Raw genomic sequence first — 20,502 nt, forward strand, 5'->3', positions numbered from 1 at the left:
AGGGATAATACTTGGGTCTTATTTTTATAGTTAGGCAATTATTTCTATTCGTTATGATAACATTGTACTCAACAAAGTAATTGCTGGGATCTGGGAGCAAGCGCACATCGCCATAAAACAAATTTGATGGGACAAGAAATACAAAACGGTGAGATGATGAGAAACTGACTGAAAAAACAGTTTAGGCAGATTATCAACCACTTTAACCAAAAATGACAAAATTGGTAATGATTCTGCATTGCACAAGAAGACACTACTAAATGTGGTTTAAACATATTGGTCTATAAACTATGATGGTGTTTGCAATAGATGTATTTTTTCCCACAAATATATGTGACTTACCTGGGGGTGTTTAAGAAAAGAAATGGGGGGTTGATTTTTATTTTGACCAAACCTGTCAGTGCTGAGAAGTATCAAGCAGAAACGCATTACAGTACTTAATTACATATAAGAGTAATAATTACTTTCTTTTTTCAGCAACAACTATGGTAAGTGATTTGATTTGACATTCAAGTCAATCATTTCTGTAACTGTAATTGGTAAGTCTACATTCAGGAATCAGCTGGTGTTGGAGGGTGAACCCTGTTGGGATCATTTTAAGACAGCTGTTTATGGTCTGTTAATAACCTTCAAAATGTAGGATAAATGCTTGTTAAACTATATAGTCTTTTCTATTTCTACACATGAAATACACCACATTTGACCTGTGGGTGTGGAGTTGTTTAAAGGCACCTATCAAGTTGAGCAGAGTAACGAACAACAATTGATTTACTGCTGCTGTTGAGTCATTTGTAGGTTTAGTTTTTAATGAGTAATATGTAATAAATGATTGATTAAATGTTTCAAATAACTGTAGCCCAACACAACATATACAAGTAACATATCCATCACATGAATGTCATTTAGATGACAGGTTTCAGTTTCGTTTTCATGTCAACTTAAACATATGCACATCAATGAGTTGTTATATTAACAATAAATCAACTTACAGCAACTTCTACACCTGCGTTGATCTCATCCAGCCTTTTGGCATTTTTTCTCTTGCCTATTTCTGTCAGTATATTTATTTATCTGTGTAACTAGGTCGGTAGCTAGCTATGTAGGAAGATGATGTTCTTGTTCATAATTCCAACTATAAAACTCGATTGACTGTTTGCTCCAAATGCGTGAAACACTGTCAACACAATCTTGTATAATTGTATTACCCGTGATGATGACCAAAACTTTGTCAAATTAGACCCAACTAAAAATAGGCTTTGCTTTAGCCCTGTCATTTGCATACAGAGATTGTGCTAAAGGGTTAACATCAGCTGAGGCAGACAGAGGGGCATTGAGCAGGCAGCATGGAGGAGAGCAGTAGCTTGGGTCCCGAGTCCCAGGATTAGAGTCATGGGACTAAGCAGAGGCAGGACCATTACCTCTGAGTGGAAAGGCTCAAACCCAGTGACTCCTTCTTAGATCAGATGGATATGAAAAGAGGAGAGAGAAAAAGAAGTAAAGAGGGATAGAGGAAAGGAGGGGGGGGGGGGGGGGGGGGGGGGGGCGTATGCATCCGAGAAGAGGATTGCAGAAGTGCAGAGCAATTAGGTGTGGTGGGATGGGGAGATGTGTTTTTAAAGCCAGAGGAGAGTCTCGTGATCACTTTGAAAGAGTGTGTTCATAATCTCTGCAGAGGGGTTACTGTAGTGAGAATGATTGTGGTAATGGAGGTCAATTTCTGGCTGAGGAGCCTGAATTTGCCATCACCACCAAACTTCATTTAACTTAGTCCTCTTGAATCCATCTGATACCACTACCCAAAAACCTGTTCATAAATCCCTGTACTATTCCAGTGGAGCTGTTATCACCTGAATGTGTTGCTACTTTATCACTTAGCTCATGTCTCTGACTGAGCTCTTGACCATTAACCCCTTAAACTTGTCAATCTGGCATTGGAAATATTTGAGTTTTTTTTTCTTCTTTGCATTGGCAAGAAAAAGAAGAAGAAGAAGTAGAAGAAGAAGAAGAAGAAGAAGAAGAAGGAGCTAGGTGAGTGTGGATAATTGAGCAGTCTGCAGGCATGGAGCCCAGAGATAAGTGAAGGAGTCAGAAATTGAGTGTGATGTTGAGGCGAGGGCCGGGCCCTTTATTTGATGGAGAAAAGAGGAACGGAAAAAGAAGAGGAGGATGTCTCTGAGGAGGAGAGATAGACAGCACCAGAGCGAGGGACTCAGAGACAGAGAACGGGGAAAGATATGGATGGCAGGCAGCAATTACTGAGACTGAGGCTCCATGTGAACACAGCCAAGTGTGTGTGTGTGTGTGTGTGTGTGTGTGTGTGTGTGTGTGTGTGTGTGTGTGTGTGTGTGTGTGTGTGTGTGTGTGTGACAGTATGCGAGGAAGAGAGGCACAGAGTGAGAGGGGGGGAAGAGGCACAGGGAGGATTGAGATCTCTGCCTGCCTGGGCCCCTGCTGACTACATACAGGCAGATCACAGGCTCATCATGTCAGCTCTGTTTGTGGAAATCCTCCCTCATCAAATGACAAATTTGCTACACGTTTACCTTTATCAGATCTGTGAAGAGAGGCAGAGGAGATGAGCGAGGGAAAAGGCTGTGCTTGTGTGTGTATGTGTGCCTCTCTCTGTCGCCGCTACCGTCGAGGGGCCAATTACTTGCTCCTCCGAGAGCGACTCTGCCATCTCAGGCCTTTCATTCAGCCACCCTCCTCCTCCTCCTCTTCTTCGTCCTCGCCTCTGCCACATCTGTCTCTGAATATGCAATGAGCGTGTCAAAGAGAATACACCCACGTCCTGCACAAAGCTAATATTTGCTAACATCAAACCTGTCTGTTCTGCCTCTAGTGCCGAATACGCCGCTGGTGCAAGATGCCACCGGTGCAAGATGCCACCGGTGCTGCTGGGAGCCTCTCCCCCTCCTGCTGTAAGATTACTGGCCTTGTTACTGACACCATGCCTCGCTGCCCTCCTCCTTCTCCTCCTCTTCCTCTCCGCCTCCCCTTTGGCCATCCTCCTCTTATCATCCAGCCTGCCCCTTCTTCGTCGTCTTCTTCTTCTTCTTCTTCCTCTTCCATTAAGGCTTAATTATCTAGACTTGGGCTTCATCAGCCTTCTACTAAACGCCTGCCTTCTTGAATAAACATCAATATTGACCAAAGTTTTGCATGTCAGCTCAGACTATCTGGATTTTTATGGATCATGGATGACGAGTGCTTTTAACCTACCCTCACTTGCCTGTCTTAAATAAGAAAATATTCAGTATCTTTGTCTATTTTATTAGCTTAACTAACTACATCATGGAGGATCCTAATATCAATAGAGCGATATGGAGATTTGATTATATGTGTAGATTTTTGTTCTTGTGAAAAACGACAGCATTTAGGAGTAATATTCTAATATTGACTTTTTTTTCCCTTTCACGTTCTTTCAGGCTTGTTGACTCTGCAGTTATTCATGTCATGTTATGTTATTCTTCTGTTTATTTAACAGAGACAATGCTGATAAACGTTATTACATATGTAGAAGCACTGTACGTAGGGCATTTGGCTGTAGAATTTGCAGCCCATCCCTGGTTTGGCTTTTGAAATTGCATTAAAACAATTAAACAAACAAATTGCCACAACAAATTCAGGGTGAAAAATACCCAATCAGATCAGATAAAACAGACTATGAACAAGTGTATGTGCATGTGTCTACTGTATGTGTGTTTTGTACGTGACTGTGTGTGTGTGTGTGTTGTAATTATAGGTATTGTGTAGTAGTCTGCAGACATGCATTTATGTGACAGGTGCATCTATATAAACATATTCATCTTTCTTGCTTAGCTTGGTTTCTGTGTCATAATGTGTAAGCAAATACCTCCTCATCATAAACCATGGCATCCCTCAACCCAGCCCCCTCCCACCCCACCTCTCCAAGCTTGTCATGACATCTAAATTAACATAAGGTTTAAAGAAAGTAAAGCCGGTATTGTTAGAAACAGATTAATCCATTGTAAGGACATCTATAAATGCACTGCACTATTTATAAAATGGAAGTTGTGAAAGTTTCTATCTAGCATCTTCATAACAGTGGCTATTAATAGCAACTGTGAGTGTCTTGGGTCTCTCTTCCTGACATTTAATTTTTCTTGTGGAGATATTGGGAATCATGAATGAGGAGGCAATTGAGTGAACACCGAGCTCTTTCGACAGGAGACACTCTCTCTACACTGTCTCTGTCTCTGCTGACTGATGAAGATTAAATAGACAGAGAGATTATAGGAGAGCAGAGATTGACTGTAAAAGAGAGAGAGAGGGAGAAAGGGTGAAAGAGGGAGGGAGGAAGAGAGAAAGGAAGATACCAGGCTATGAGAGAGAGAGAGGGAGAGAGGGAGAGAGAGAGAGAGAGAGAGAGAGAGAGGGAGAGCATTTGCATAATGTCCTCCACCACAATAAGTCCCTAAGGCTAGCCATGCTGGATAACAGAAGACCAATACTCTTAATTCAATCTCTTTATTTTTCTAATACTTCAGAAATTAATAATTCGTGCCCATTCCACCCCCAGCCACCCCCTCTCGTCCGCAAACCACCGTGAGCGTTGAGCTGAGCTGCCTAAGTTTGTAACTTTAACCCAAGAAATTGATGTGAGCAGGCCTTGAGGCAGACCTGCTAATGAATGGATAGAGAGAGAAAGAAGAAAGTTAAAAGATGGTCTTTTATAAAGTAATTTAAGAAAATCCTGTTAGCTGGATCAAGTACAAGAGTATAATTTCTCAAAATGGGAAAAAGAGGAGCTTTCGCGCCTCTCCCGCACACTTAATAACAAAATTAAGGAGGTAAAAAGATAAAGAGTGGGAATCAATTAGGCCAGGGCTGGTAAACAGTGCTAATTGTGAAGAGGGTGGGATGGCCCATGGAGGTGGGATGATGGGTACGATGCTCAAGTGCTCACACCCTCGGGCAGCCTAATCCCACACCACCTCCCACGCTGACATCCGGGATGAAAAGTGGGCTGGGTGAGGCCAGAGGGGGAGGAAACTGGGACAGGTGGGCAGCAGACACAGAAACTCTGTCCACACACCTGCCCTCATTGTCATGCTGGATTAATGTGATAAAAAAGGTATGCCAGAAGTTCAGCACGTGTTTATACCATCAGTTTGTTTCCATACTACTTTGATAAATACGCTCTAAATAAAGAGAAACTTGTATTTTTTTCTGTACTTAATTTCAGTGTCAGTGCCTCTATTTTCTCCACCAGTCCTGACTTACTTTACTGTGGCCTTCATTCACTGTACTACTCTGTTTTTCAGGTTCATGATGACACGATCATTCCCCTATTGCGTAGGCGTGGAAAGACACCCATCAAGTAGACAGCCTGTTAACCAGGCACTAAACACACTGGAGATAAGAGGAGATTATCAGACTGTTATTGTTCCAAGTCCTCTGTCACAGAGACCTGGCCAGGCTCAGTCAGTCAGTCAGTCAGTCAGGATGGATGGATGGATGGATGGATGGATAGATGCAGTATGTTATTGTGATGATTACTTAGGGAGAAGAGGATCCCTCACTATCTCTTCCTTCTCTTGTAAGCACAACCTTTGTAGCATCGCTCCGGGGACTCAAATCAGATACATTTAGATTATGTACTGTATATTTGTTTTTCATATCATGTTATTAGAATATTTTGCATTGATTGTGTGTGTGTGTGTGTGTGTGTGTGTGTGTGTGTGTGTGTGTGTGTGTGTGTGTGTGTGTGTGTGTGTGTGTGTGTGTGTGTGTGTGTGTGTGTGTGTGTGTGTATGGATAAAATGTGCAAAACAGGCGGTACTTTTAATATATTAGTTGAAACATAAAGTTTAACCTCTTAGTTGTCTGTTTAAATTTAAAATCAACTTATTCTTCACATACACACATTTTTTATTTAGACTGTTTATATCATTATATATGTATACATCTTACACTAAGTGAAATAATCAAACCTATGATACATTTAATCACATTGAAATATTCTAGATATTTAGTGCATACTTTTATACACCTTTGGAATGAACCAGATATATTTGGTATGATTACAAACTTTAGGATGTCCACTAACATTTTAAGTTTGGTTGCACAGTGTGAGTTCATAATGTCGGACTATCCTGCTGCTTCTTCCGAGTTAAAATGGTATTTAAATTATACTGTCTGTATTTATATTTGTTGTTAGTAATTATGGTATTATCTCACACTTTGCATTTTGACAATTAAATCTGGGATCAAACAAGTTCATTTTAAAACAATAATTTGTTCTAAAATATATAATACACCCTTTATTTCTTTTTTCAGTAATAAAATAAATAAATATGATGAAATTACAAGTATTAATATAATTCTCGCCTCATTTTGCAGCATTTGATGCACAATAAATAACCTGCGGCTTTAGTGTAATTTTTTGTCTTTTTTCTAATGATTTCAAATAATGCAAAACTATAAATATTCAGTATTTTATCTAAGGATAAAATTAATCTTACCTTATACATCTTTACCTAACACTGAGATGTGACCCTTTTGACCTTTTATCCAGTGTTGTACTTCTGTTCCACTTCCTCAGTAGATAAAAGCAGGGATGAATGGTCTCTGTGGGCATACCAAACACTGAGCATTATTTGATTCAGACTCCCTTGGGTGTTATGACTGGGAAATAATTGTACGTATTTGTATTTGTTTCTTTTTTGCTGTGGTGCGCTCTGGGTAATTCTTAATACCTTCTAGAGATTATACGGTAACTCCCAAACTCCCATGATTATAATTAAGCCTGACTTGGTTATAAAATGAGCAAATACCAATTTAGTTTTGCATCTTGTGAGGGAGCATCTCTGTGTGTTCTTCTGTGTTCCCGCGTCTCCATACATTTCTGAATATACTTGTGATTGTGCTTGAGAGTTTGTGCTTGAATATGCACACACATTGTATGTGCGTGTGTGTGTGTGTGTGTGTGTGTGTGTGTGTGTGTGTGTGTGTGTGTGTGTGTGTGTGTGTGTGTGTGTGTATGTCAGGGGAAAGTGCTGCAGAGGAAAAGCATATATGGGAAGGTTTGGTTAGGCATGGAGACTGCTATCATCTTCCTCCTGGCAAAAAGAAGAAGAAGAAGGAGAAGAAAAAGAAGAAGAACGAAGAAGAAGAAGAAGAAAAACACAAACATTCCCCCATCCATTCTCTTTCTCCTCCTCATTCTCTATCTTGCACTCACTCTCTTCAGCTTTCTCCCTCTCTCTGTATCACTTACAAAGGCAGCCGTTTCCTCCAAAATGAGGCCACGTACGGAAGGTATGCAAATGAAATCATTGCTCGTGGATTAGAATGGGACACCATATACCCTAAATCATGATTGTCAATCATGGCTGGGGATTAAGGGATATGGGCTCACAGACCTAAAAAAGCAACATTTCCCCCCTCAGGCAGATCCCCATTGTGAGGAGCTCTGAGGAAGAGAGGGCTCCACAGGGGAGGTGAGCAACACTGGAGCACTAGTGCCCCCTTCTGCCTGATGTTCATTGCACCATTTCATCATCAAACGCAGCCAGTCTGAGCAGAAATAGAGGCTGGCACACACAAGCCTATTCATTTACATTCAATGTAGCCGCAGGCAAAAGCTTGATTAGACAAATGCACATGCTTTGGTGATGCAGTGTTTCATCTTCAGTGGAGGAGAGAGAGACCTCATTTGTTTCTCTGGCGTGTACACAGGCTTGGTTCAACATCAGTGGGTTAGGAGGGCCATAGGCCTTACAAACGTAACAGATGTTTGTTTGCCCTGTGAGTGAATGTGTTCAGCACTGAAGTCCCTTAACCATCAGAATCAATTTGTTTTTTATAGTCTCACTGTGTGATTTTAATAAGTAGCGTTTATGTACTGTATGTTTTTATGTACTTGTAGTATGCATGTTCCAATTTGCCAGTCAATGGTGAAAGTATTTATGCATGCATGCATGTAATGACAAGAGTGCATTTATACCTATAATTAAACTACAGTTACATCTGCGACTACGACCAATGCAAATAATACACAACAACAACAACAATTAAGCACAATTTTAGCTAAGTATAATTATATCTTATGAAACATACTTAATAGACCCTGGACTCTCAGCTAGAGTGCCAGTCTGTTCCTGTGGAGCAGTCAACCAGACAAACCCAGCCAAGACAGAGAGAGGCACAGGCACGGGGCCAGGAAAATAGCACTGGAAAACACTCCACTACGGCAGAGAATTAATAGTGTTTTTATAGGAGAGAAGACATGGGGGAGGATGGAGAAAAAGAGGGACAGCACATTAGTTTAGCATCATCAAAGGATGGTGGCATATGATTGCAGGAATCAAGGGAGAGTTTCATTAAGCCCCATCAGACGAGACCTTCGTAATGAGAAAAGTGAGAAAAGGAGGAGAGTTGGCAGCATTCACATCCTGCACAGTGCAGCTCCCGGCTGCCCAAGACTCAAGGTGGTGCAGCACCTGTGCCATTTTGGCCCTGGCATTATATGGGCAGGAGGTCAAGGCCAGGGCAACATCTGCATCTCATCAGAGAGCCTGGATGCGTGCCCTATCACCCCGTCATTTCCATTAAGTTTGTCACACAGAAATCCTAAAGAATAGAAAATATCCTTTTCTATAGATAGTCAGTTCTGCTTCCGGTTTATAACCCCATTCTCAACCCTACGGCTCAATATTTTCAGTGATTAATGAAGTGATCACTAATTTAACATTTGACTCTGATGAACTTTGTTATGTTTGAAAAAAAATAAGAGCCAAGAACACGCACTCTGCGGTATGTCTAGTGACAATTACCTAACTAATTTCAACAGGGAGATCCTTAATACCGTCCTAAGTGGCTGCTACAGCTGGACCACCTGAGTCATCTTCCCGATTGTGGGTAAAATAAACCACAGAAATTGATACGAGCCGCCGGCACACTAAAGAGCAAATCATTATGCATCATTAGGTGAAGATTTAGTTTAAACGTGTTTAGCAGGAATTAAGCAAAGCTGTTGTTGACATGGATTGACTGCTGTAATGCTTTATTGTCAGTGCTCCAGGAGGCAGAGGGAGGGCCGGCCTAGTTGGGGTAGCAATGTGCCGAAAGCGAGGATTTATGGGATGTTGGAGGACTAGTCGGGTGTGCAGTAAGAGTGGACACACAGGAAAAGTATGGTTGATGATTTGGCAGAGGCGACAGATGAAGGAGTGTAAACAAATGAGGGCATCTGTGGTCAGTGGTGAGAGAATTCAACAGTAGAATTTAAAAATATGAAGCTTAACTTGAAAATGGATGTGCCTTCTGTTGTTCCTAGAGTGAAGATGGATGTATTTGCAAATGAGAAGGTCCAATTAAATATAATGATTAGTACTGAATGTAATGAACTTAGTTTAATGGAGTTACTAATCAGATTTTTAAATTACTATCTTGAACCTTCAGTAATTGACTTGAATTAATGAAATTTCAGGCTTATGTTCCTTTCTCTCCAGGTTGGAAAAAGGTGTAAAGGGTGAAGGGTGTTGCACTGCAGGGTCAATGTACACGTTCTACTTCAGGGCTTATCACAGTGATGTAAAGCTTACTAAAAGGGTTTCTTGTTATCTAAATACGGGCAGGAAACATGTTGCAGGTGTTAAGTGTTGTTGGTTTTGTGGAAGGTTACGAACGAATAAAACTGCAGCAGGAAGCGGCCTCAACAAGGAGGACAGGAAGGTGTAACATACAACAGTGGCCAGTTCAACCACCGACAAGTTTCCCTCAACTGTCCTGACGCCCCTGTGTTTGTACGTGTTGGCGTCTTTATGTGTCTGAATGTGTATGCAAGAGCTGCTCAAACTGACGAGTAAGAGAGGACAGTCTTATCCAGCTCTCCAGTGTTGACAGTATTACTAATCCCCTCCACCTGCTCAAACACCCACCCCAAAAAACTCATCCCTCCCCCTCTTCCATGTGCGTGCGCTGGGAGTCCCTGGGGCCAGGCTGCGCCTCTGCCTTCGTCTCCACAACAGTTATCGTCCCTGGCCCGGCTTCACTCCCCCCCAACCCCTTCCTGCACCACGCACATTAATCGCTGCAAAAACAAATAGTTTTCAAATGTTTGGAAAAGACCCACTGTTTGCATCAGGGCCTAACAAAATATTTTTTACAAGCTATCCAGTTGTGATTAGGGCTGAGAGAATTGAATTTATGTGGCATTGATAATATTAATATTAGCCTAATTAATTATGTTGTTTGAACTTGCACAGCACTGTGTGTACCTTCTACACAACACTAACCAGCCGGAGCTGGAACTGAGCTCTCAGGCGTCTCTATCTCCCCGGCTCTCCCCAGTCCATGACTACTGCACACAATTCATCAACTCCTAGATATCTAATCCCCTCTGGCTCTGCTCACTTCCTGAAGTCTAAGAAAGAACTTTACTCTGGTGGCAAGAATTCCCATGAATACTTGATGACTTCTATAGAAAGGAAGACTGTTTCATCTCACTTTGAAAGTGACATTCACGGAGAGAACTGGCCTAACTTTTGATTCACAGCTGAAAGATATTCATAGAAGGGACAATGATAAAATGCAACATCTTTTTAATGAGTCACAACAGCAGTACAGTGGGAGCAGCTTTGCGTAGCAGACATTTTCAGGCATCAGGAACAAGATCTGTCTTCTGCCTTAAGAGCAGAAAACACTGACTGTGAACCTCCAATAAGCCCTGTGTGAAGAAGTCCCTACTAGTTTGTTTCCTTAATCAGTAGAGGTCAACATTTTGATGTCCCCTGACCCAGAAACACAGCGGATCCAGCCAACAATGTCTTTGGACTGTGTGCGTCGCTGGATGAGCAAGTGTTGATCTGTGCAATTACAGTGACACATATTCACTGACCCATTACACCACTCATCTGAGCCTAAGAGGGACCACCCAAATATCCAGAAAGGTTCTCAGACCTGTTTATAGCTCGGATCACACTTCTCTGCGCCGGACTCTTGACCTCTACTTTGTGGTCAGAGGTCTAAGGTTAGAGGTGGTCATGTGTCTCTCTTATCCAGACAGAGCTCTATCTCATGCTTGGTCGGGCTGTCTCTATTGGGTCCTCTACAGTTCATTATAAAGGGTTAGCTGTTCCCAATACAGTGCTACTGCTGGCCTGATGTCTGACTTTACAGTGTGATTGTTGACAGTCTCCCTTTACAGCAGCTTTAGGGTATTTTCCTGTGCAGCCACAGAATTTATATATTTGGCACAATCAAAACAAATTTTGTTTTTTTTCTTACATAAGCACAGAAATCAATGTTGTCCATCTACTTAAGTCTGAAATCTTAGCCATGTATATTGGTGATAGATTAGTATTTAAAAACAAATTAAATCTTAAGTCAATACACATTTAAACTTCTTTAGCTTGGAGCAATCAATATTGAGGAAAGAAAAAGGTAAACTGCACATTTCCCACATTCAAAGAGCAGTGGCCTTTATGTCCATGATGTACAAAGCAGGCCCAGGAAAGTCTGTATGCTGGGGCCAGACTGATGCATTCTCTGAATGAAGCAGGGTGGCCATCTCCAAGGTGCATCATCTTATGAAAGCATTTAGGGACGAGGGGAAAGGGGGAACTGCGTTACTGGACGGAGGGCAGCCGGGTGTTGAATCAGTCATTAACTGAAGTGTCGGCCCAATCTGGCTGAACGATAGTCCACTCTGAGCTGGACGAAGGCATGCAGGAGGTTCCGGTCCAGATTGGTGAGCTGCTCACCTGAACAGACCTGTTTAAGGTTGTCAGGGGCAACGACCAGGAGGTTACAGAGGGCGTGGAGTGTGTCGAAGAGCTGCAGCACCAGAGGGACCTGAATGACAGAGGCACAAAAACATTTACACCTTGTAAAGTAAACACTCCCAGCATATATGGAAGCCCCTCATGACAAACACTGCACATGATAAGTCACAGATTCTGAAGGAAAACCTGTATTTTGTTTAAGTGCACCCTGTTATATTTAATATCCATATCACTTCAATTGTTGAAAAACTATCCTCATGATATCTCTTTCATCAGTCTATTCACACTTCTATTAATTGTTGAACATATTAGTTGATTAACTGTTTGGTCAGTCAAACAAAAAATGTATCACTTTTAAAGTAAAAATGTAAAAAGGAAATGTAAGTTCCAGCTTCTCCAATATGACAATATGCAAGGTTTTCTTTCTTATCATAACATTATAAATTAATTCCCTTTAAGTCTTTAAAAAACTGCTGTGATAAAGTAGGATGACGACACCTAAAGCTCTGGGTGATACATGTTTCTCCTTTTTTCTGACATTTTGTGACAAAATACTTAGGTGCAGCCCCTCAAGTATGCAATGAATGGTTACAAAAAGGATTAGAGCATTCACATGACCAGTTTGTTTAATAAAATCACAGGCAGAGCGTTTGCAGGCAGAGCCATGTTTTGCCCTGTGACCAGTGTATCCTGGACCTATGCCCCCCGCTCACCCTGAAGTCCTTGGCGCATCGTCGGTATTCAGCCACGTCGCAGATGGCCAGCATGCCTCCCATTGAGCTGTAGCTGTACTGCTGTAGGTGCTCGTGGATGAGTCGGTGGAAACGAACGCCCAACTCCGTCAGCACTGTATCCACATTTTTCCCATCCATAGACTTCCGCACGTGCTCCACCTGCCGACTGACGTAGGCGCAAACCTTGGAGCAGGCCTGTCAGATGAGGGAAACATACGGAAATTAGATTCATTAAAGTACCACCTTGCAGTACTTACTCTTGTATGCATGCCCATCCAGTCATATTACATTTGTAGTAAAGACTTTGAGGGAATTTAATTAAAAGGTAAGTGTATTTTCCTTGTATGTTCACATGCTTGGCCAATAAAGCTAATTCTGAACACAAAGTAGTAGTCAACAAGTTGATGTCAGACAATGCTTCAGATATGGATGTTGCTGCAAAGGAACTACAAATTCTAAAACATGGATTCTTCACACACATCTTCAACCTGGCAGCACAGAAGATCTATACAATCATCATAGTTTCAAGGTGGACACCCGAGATTAGCATCACCAATTCAGTAACTGACCAGATGTGAAATATGGTCACCATCTTCTCTTCTTCCTGAGTTATGATGTTCAATAACTGCCAGAAAAGTGTTTTAACTGAACAATGTGATCTCACAGTGAAGTTGACCTTTGACCACCAAAATCTGATCAGTTCATCCTTAAGTCAAAGAGGATGTTTGTGCTTAATCTGAAGAAACTCCCTCAAGGTGTCCCTGAGATAAAGTGTTGAATGAGACAGACAGACAACCTGGAAACACAATGCCTACGGCCATAGCTGTCGCCTGTACAGAGGCATAAAAACAACAAACAAAAACTAAAGAAGAGGCGAGTGATTTCCTAGTGGCGTCTGCAGATTTGTTCGTTTTGCATGTGAGCTCAGCGGTGGAGGCTGTATCTCTTACTGTAGTGTACTGGATCATGACGTTGTTCTCGTCCTCAGGCCTGAAATCAGTCTTCTTCTGCTCTGTTGCCAAGATGTGCTTCATTTGCCCCACCATGCAATTTAGTGTTCTGAGTGTGATAGAAAAGACACACATTAGAGAAAGTCTTATTTTAATGAACATTTATTGTTCCATTTTGTTTGCACACAGTATAAATGATAATACACATCACGTGTTAGTTTATTTGTTATCAACATACTGACCTGTCGATTCCTGTGTCTAGTTTCACTTCCATCTGTTCAATCACCTCTTTCTTCTTGTGCAAGCACTCTGCTAACTTTGGGGATGAGCTGGAGACACAGATTTAAAAAAAGGTCAATTCAGAGGTCTCCCTTTGATCTGAAAATGAAACTATTTCATAACTGAATATCATGGAATATGGAGGATTTTGACCTTTAACTTACCTTATTAGAGGCATGAGCTGGTCATTGAACTGCTTGTCAAACAAGTGAAAGATAGAGTTTGCCTGCTGAACCACATCAAGGAAGTACAGGTTGGCATTCTTGGCATCTGATGAGGGAATTGCTGTAGATGAAAGGATGAAAAGATAAATCCACATGATTGACAAAGGGAAGGAAACTGCTGCTGCTTGCTCTATATGGGTTAAACCACATAAACACAAAATATAAAACAGATTCTCATTCACAGCAACACTCAGCATCAGACAGATAGGAGAAAGTAAGCCTCCAAGGTTAGGTCAACACACAGGAGAGAGAGAGAGAAGAGAAGTCAATGAGCAGAATTGAATGTACCTGAGAGACCAATCTCCAAGGCGTAGTCAATGTGCTCCACACAAAGATGTTCAACCAGCAGCAGGAAGATTGAGAAGGCATTCTTGGGCAGGTCAGAAGGATCTGAAAGCTGTGACACCCCAAACACAAAGACAGGGAACGCGTTTAACTCATTCAGCCCTCTATTTGTAGCTGACATAACTACACGCCCCTTCAGGCTACAGAAAGCACAGAAGGCTCACCCTGTGGCATCTCTCAAAGGCATGACGTGTCTCCTGCAGCAGGTTGACAACCAGCTCTGGGGACAGAAAGGTCTCCCCATGGGTGTCAATCATGGGGCCCAGGGGAAGGTTGGTGCGCTGTCGGATCCTCTCCTTCAGCTCTTGGATACTGTAGAAAGACATAGATAAAGATGATTTGTACTACATTTTATCTTTGTGTATAACGTGTTCAAATAATCCAAATCAGAAGAAGAACTACAATCTGACCTGCCAGCGCCAATTGGACGTTTCTGGTGGTTCTTGGAATCATAGTAGCGCTGGAGAATCATAGCGCCTCGAGTGCGAAGGTAGTCCCTCTCCATGTCAATGTAACTTTCCAGGTAGGAGGAGAAGATGCTCTTTATTAGCTTGGACAGGAAGGTGTGCTTGTCTGAGCCCAGATTAAACTCTGTCAGCTTGGTGGCCAACGCTGTGGTCCTGGAGAAGTAACAACACACACAAAATGTAGGGGTAAGTGGTTCTCTGTATTCATAAAGTAAAACAAAAAAAGCAAACAAGCTAATTAATTACCTGGTGTAAAGGTCATACAGGTTCTTGAGGTACTGCTCCACATCAGAGTGTCGGGTCTCATCCAGTTTTTCCCTTACATGCGCCTGCAAACACAAAGTCAGTCAAATATATAACATGACTGCAGCTGGTCTTAATAAGCCTGAACAAATGGGAGACAATAGAAAATACCTGTAATTTGTTTTCAAAGATGTTCTGGATGAGTTTGGCCATAACAGTCTCTGGGCTGCTGAAAACTTCGCCCACCTGTTTGTTGACCCTCTGGCAGAGGACTGCCGTGTCCTCAAACACGTCATTCCTCAGGTAGGCTCCCTAGAAAGACAGAGGAAGGGTTAATCCTGAATGTAAAGGTGATACTGTCTTATTAAAAATAAGTGTGACATTATGTATAAAGAGTTTTAATACACTTACTTCCTGACACTGCTTGATGTAGACATCCACACAGTGTGCATAACCCTTTTACAAAGAAGTTACAAGGGTGTTATTTTTCTGCCAACATTTATTCAAAGAACAGATTCAATCGAGCATTTGAAGACAAAAGAAAACTTAATTGATACTGAACTTCGACTAAATACCACACAACTTAATATAAACTAAAGATTAGATTTAACATACACATCAAACTTGACTATTTTCCGCTACCTTGAAATGTAATAGAACTGCTGCCACCTCCCGCATACGTCCAATCTCACCCCTGCGCTGGGCAGCAGTAAACTCCTGTATTAACTGCCGCTCCAGGTCATGATACTTACCTGCAAACACAAACAAAAACACACAGAATAAAGTTTTCATTTGTAGCTAACTGTTATTTGTATTGGGGACTATATAGTACAGATTATCGTAGATGATGAGTTTAGTCACAAACTTACTTGCAATTTTTGCTTTGACATCCGCAAATCTGTCAGAGACAATAATAACAATTAACCATCAAAGAGACAACTCATGCTATCGCTTGAAATTCAAAGTAAATGTGTTTAATTTCTAGAAATCTGCTAATATACTGACTTCAAATACCTGGTATGTTTGTTTAATAGGCTTACACTGTGAGGAATATTCTACATCACTAATACACCTTCCCCTTGTTTGTCAGTGCTCTTGTCTAAAGCTGCCTCCAGGATGCTCACCTGTCGAATGGCAGCTCCTGGGCAATGAGATGCAGCTTCTGAATGATATCAGCAGCCTCCTTAATCTGAAGGAGAGAGAGAGAGGGAGAGAGAGTGAGAGAGAGTAAGTGTGTGTGTGAGAGGGAGAGAGAAAGAGAGAGAGAGAGAGAGAGAGAGAGAGAGAGAGCGAGAGAGAGAGAGAGAGAGAGAGAGAGAGAGAGAGAGAGAGGGAAAAAGAGAGAGCACGACAGGACCATGAGAGGTGGACATCCAGACAGAAAGTGGGCAGGCCGTCGGCAGTGTCTCCACTTGGGGGGATCATCACCTTAAGCAGCCCTCCTCCACCTCCCCGTGTTGAACAAGGAGCTGATAACAGACAGGCTGTGCTCACCTGGGCATCGGCAGCAGCAACAGCAGCAGTCCTGACTTAGCAGCACATCCAACTCTTTATTGGCATGCTTTTTCTGAATGGGCTGTAATCCCACAGGAGTCTAAATCGCCTTCAATAATCTGTCCGGCCAGGGATATCTGTCTAAAAAAAGGGGGCCCTGTTGAGAACACCCCCCCACCCCCCACCCCTCCTGACATACACGCTGGCTGAAAAAACCCCAGACCTACGAAAGGCCCGCCGTCCGCAACTCCTCTGTTCCCGCAGATGCCTGCCTCAGCTAACATCATTACTCTGCTCCCGTGAGGAGGATCCAGCCTTTCTGCTCGGCGAAGGTTTTCTAAGTATCTGTCCCCCAGCTAAGATTAGCTAAATCCCATGTAAGTAATGTAGCCGTCTCCCTGCAGTCAGGGTTTAGCAGCACTTGTCTCCACGCTGGCGGCCCAGCCCTCCCTTTCAGAAGGATTAGCAAAGCCATCCCCCTTCAGCTATTCACTTGCAGCTTTCCTCTTTCCCCCTCGTCTGGAGGTATGCTCAGGAAAAGGAATCTGGCCATATATTTCTGCATGCCTCTCCAGAAAACTAGCTCCATCTCCAGCTCCCGTCTCTGGGATTGACCCCAAGACTCACTGCTCTGCATCCACTAATGATGTTCCTACTAACAGGAATTAATCTAAAGCATCCCAATCTGCGACTGTACTTACAAAACTGCAAAATCAAACTTTCATCAGTCGTCGAACATCATCATGGCCTCTTTGTAGGCAGGGAGCTCAGTTAAATGGGTATTTCATCTCCTCGCATGCATGTTATCACCTCCCTTGCATGTACCATCATGCCACAAGCGCTTTCCTGTTGTAATGCAACACAAAGCTGAGGACCAACCCAATTCTCCCTCCCAGACAACATACTGTAAATGCAATTAGGGTTGACATGAGCATGTTGACATCCATGCTAGTCAATCAGCCGGCTATTGTCAGACAGCAAATGACAGTTTATTAATCCAAATTAGCCGAGGGATGCAACTAAAGGGATAAACTTGACAAATTAATATGGATGGTTTACCTCATAATCCTGTTCATTCTCACCTCCAGCAATATCACAGCTAGGGTCCTTGTCAGTGGTCTCACACACACACACACGCCTACACACACACACCTCCACTGAAGTGAATGAAGGGAACATGTGGAGTGTGCTCACCTTATCCGGGTTATTGAAGACATCACTGCGTAGATCTCCATCCAAGAACTCGTTGAAGTAGGTCATCAGGCGCTGAGCTTCCACGGCCCTCTGCCGAGGTGTGTTCACCCCCTCCAGTTGGTCACCAAGGTGACAAACCTTGGTTGCCACATAGCTGATATGCTCATCAAGCTCCTGGAAATGCTGAAAGGCCACCTGAATTGATAAAGAACAGAGGGGATGTCAAGAATTTGTGTAATGTGATGAATAAATAATCCTTTTGAGTGTCTTTGGGTGGGTATGACCCTACAACACACCTGGTTGCTCCTCTGCAAGTCTTGCACTTTATGGGCAAATTCCTTGGCCTCACGATGACACTGATGTTCGAGTTTCTCCACCCGCCGCTGGATCTTCTCATCTAGTTGCTTCAGTTCTTCTATGTGGTTCTCAAACTCTTCCAACAACCTATCACAGCGGGGGAAAGGTATGTAGATGCAGAACTGTAGAACACACTGGTCTAAATAACAACAACAATCCGCAACATTCAGGTAAAACATGCAAAAAAATGCTGGAGTAACTGAGTACCACAAGGTTAAATCTGTCCCACTGACCTCACAGTTATACAGTAGTTAATAGTTACAGAATAGTGCCGGATGCTTAATTCCTGGGTCCCCAGACTTAAGAAGCTCTGAAAACTAGCAGCTTCGTCAGCTGCATTTTAAGTGCCATCAGGACTGCAGAGCAAATGTTCTAAGTCAGCAGCACATTTCAGAGAGTAGGAAACATCCCAAACTGATGAGTGTATAATCTCTTGACTAATTCCCTCAGCACTGGCTAGAGCTTAAAGACATCTCCCAGCCCTTCCCAATAGACACTCATTCCCTGGCTGGTGACTCACAGTATGGTGGCCTCCAAAGATATGTTGTCTCCGACTCCTCACTAAGAGCTTCCGAGGAGGTGGTGGAAACAGTTTTGTGGAGGAAGTAGATAAGGCAGGGTGGATCTACAGTATAGTTAAACTGTTATGGCATTTCTGCTTACAAGAAATAACTTGGTGCCCAAGTGTAAACATAGCAACAAACACTGAAAATACCATCATGAGTTCCATACTTATTTCCTCCAAACAAACCATCAGAAAACACCTCAATAACCTCATTAGAGTGAGATCACGTTTAGTCTATGCACAACTTTATATCACTCAAACAGTATTCAGCAAGTTCATACTGATAGTTGTAAATAAAAAAAAATTAAAAACGTATCTTCAAAAGTGTTGGATAGTTTAAAAATATTAGGTTTATGAAGTCAAAGTTGAATTGAAAGAGGGCATCCTTGCTCTTGACCCTATCAGCAGTTCCCACAAAGTACAAACAACAGCTTCAGTAAGAGAAAATGACATGAGAGCAAGAGCTGACCTTTTTCTGGCTTACTAGAATAACTTATAAACAAATAAAGAACAATTCTTAAAAACATGAGGGGTGAATTGTACAGGTGGTAAAGCAAGATTAAATTATAGCAAACACGTTGCCTTGTTATACAGTTTAACAGCTGTAATACAGTCACACTGAATGAGTTTGAAAGCTGCATTGCACATTAAAAAAGTAATATTCACTTGGAAAATACACAATGTGTATGAGAACCAAGCTTTTCATTGTCAAATAAGTGATTCCTATACCAGAAGCTAAAGTTCAATTAATATGAGTATTTTTGCAGTATATTATCTGTTTGTTGTCAATTTTGATGGTACAAAAACTTTTTTCATATGAACATAAGACTCCAAACATTTATTGAGGAGCTAGGTGACCCACTGTTGGCATTACACTTTGCCATTAAAGTTGAAACCTGGAGATCTGGACTCTGGCTCTTCGGTTTATCCTAATAATCAGGGGGAGGGAAATGTGTGTGTACTGTAAATGTTAATGACAAGCTCCTACTGTACCGTTTAGGGTCAAATGCTTCAGCTCCTCCTTTGGAGCCTCCTCCAGGAGTCCTCCATGCCAACCTTTCAATGTACTCATCGGCATCAAAGGGCTCCTGTGGGTAAAGGAAGTCCATAGTAGTGAAGGTCATCCAGGATGCAAAATTAACTTTCTTTTTCGCCGGCCAAATAGCTAGTGCATGCTCAAAATTGACCAGCCACTCAATAGTTTACCATTGTTTTTTGACAGGTGAGTAAAGCAGATCTACTCGCGATTTGCATATTTTACCAGCAATTGGCTGATGGCTGGTGCTAATCTTGTGCACTGATCATTACACACACACACACACACACACACACACACACACACACACACACACACACACACACACACACACACACACAGTGAGAAAACACCCTCTAATAAATAAATACCATTAAGATACAAGAACAGACTTGGTATGTGGACGCAATACTATAGTTGTGTTGACGTTACTGCACACTAACATTGACGTTTTCCCCGAATGACTCAGATAAACTACATATGTCTTATAACATGAAGCATAAACATTCCCTGCTGTTTGAACCACTACTGATTAATAATTACACACAGGCGATTAATGAAGCAAGAACAGGACCGTTATTGATAGTTAGCCGCCTAGCTAGCCTGACAGCTATCATCGAGTCATTTTACCTCGAACAGCTGTGCAGTTGTCGCCATGTTCAACGATCAGCTGGCGGCGTAGTGAGATGCAATTTAGACGATGGAGCTCAGATTCGGCTCAATCGCCGGCTCCCACATAGATTTGCTAGATTTCGAGCAGTTATGCCCCTTTGTTGACAGCTAGCTGGTTAGCAGTTCAGCTTCCTGTATGGGAGAGAAGGGTGGATAGCTGCCTGAAAGTGCGCATGCGCGTGTGTCGGC

The 20,502-nt window shown here is 42.3% G+C and overlaps 1 protein-coding gene across 1 annotated transcript; it reads right to left on the reverse strand.

The window, feature by feature from the left end:
- Nucleotides 1-10,554: 10,554 nt before the first annotated feature.
- Nucleotides 10,555-20,435, reverse strand: exoc5 (exocyst complex component 5). The gene is made up of 18 exons (XM_062440730.1): nucleotides 20,272-20,435; nucleotides 19,599-19,693; nucleotides 17,980-18,127; nucleotides 17,684-17,878; nucleotides 16,120-16,184; nucleotides 15,865-15,893; nucleotides 15,638-15,747; nucleotides 15,407-15,451; nucleotides 15,167-15,307; nucleotides 14,999-15,081; nucleotides 14,696-14,905; nucleotides 14,450-14,597; nucleotides 14,229-14,337; nucleotides 13,881-14,001; nucleotides 13,680-13,766; nucleotides 13,438-13,546; nucleotides 12,467-12,682; nucleotides 10,555-11,823 (listed from the first exon to the last, which is right to left on the reverse strand). Exons 1-18 carry the CDS (start codon nucleotides 20,296-20,298, stop codon nucleotides 11,635-11,637), a joined length of 2,127 nt encoding a protein of 708 aa, XP_062296714.1. The 5' UTR covers nucleotides 20,299-20,435; the 3' UTR covers nucleotides 10,555-11,634.
- Between the last annotated feature and the right edge of the window lie 67 nt (nucleotides 20,436-20,502).

This window comes from Scomber scombrus, chromosome 19 (assembly GCF_963691925.1).
Source record: "Scomber scombrus chromosome 19, fScoSco1.1, whole genome shotgun sequence".
Classification (NCBI taxonomy): domain Eukaryota; kingdom Metazoa; phylum Chordata; class Actinopteri; order Scombriformes; family Scombridae; genus Scomber; species Scomber scombrus.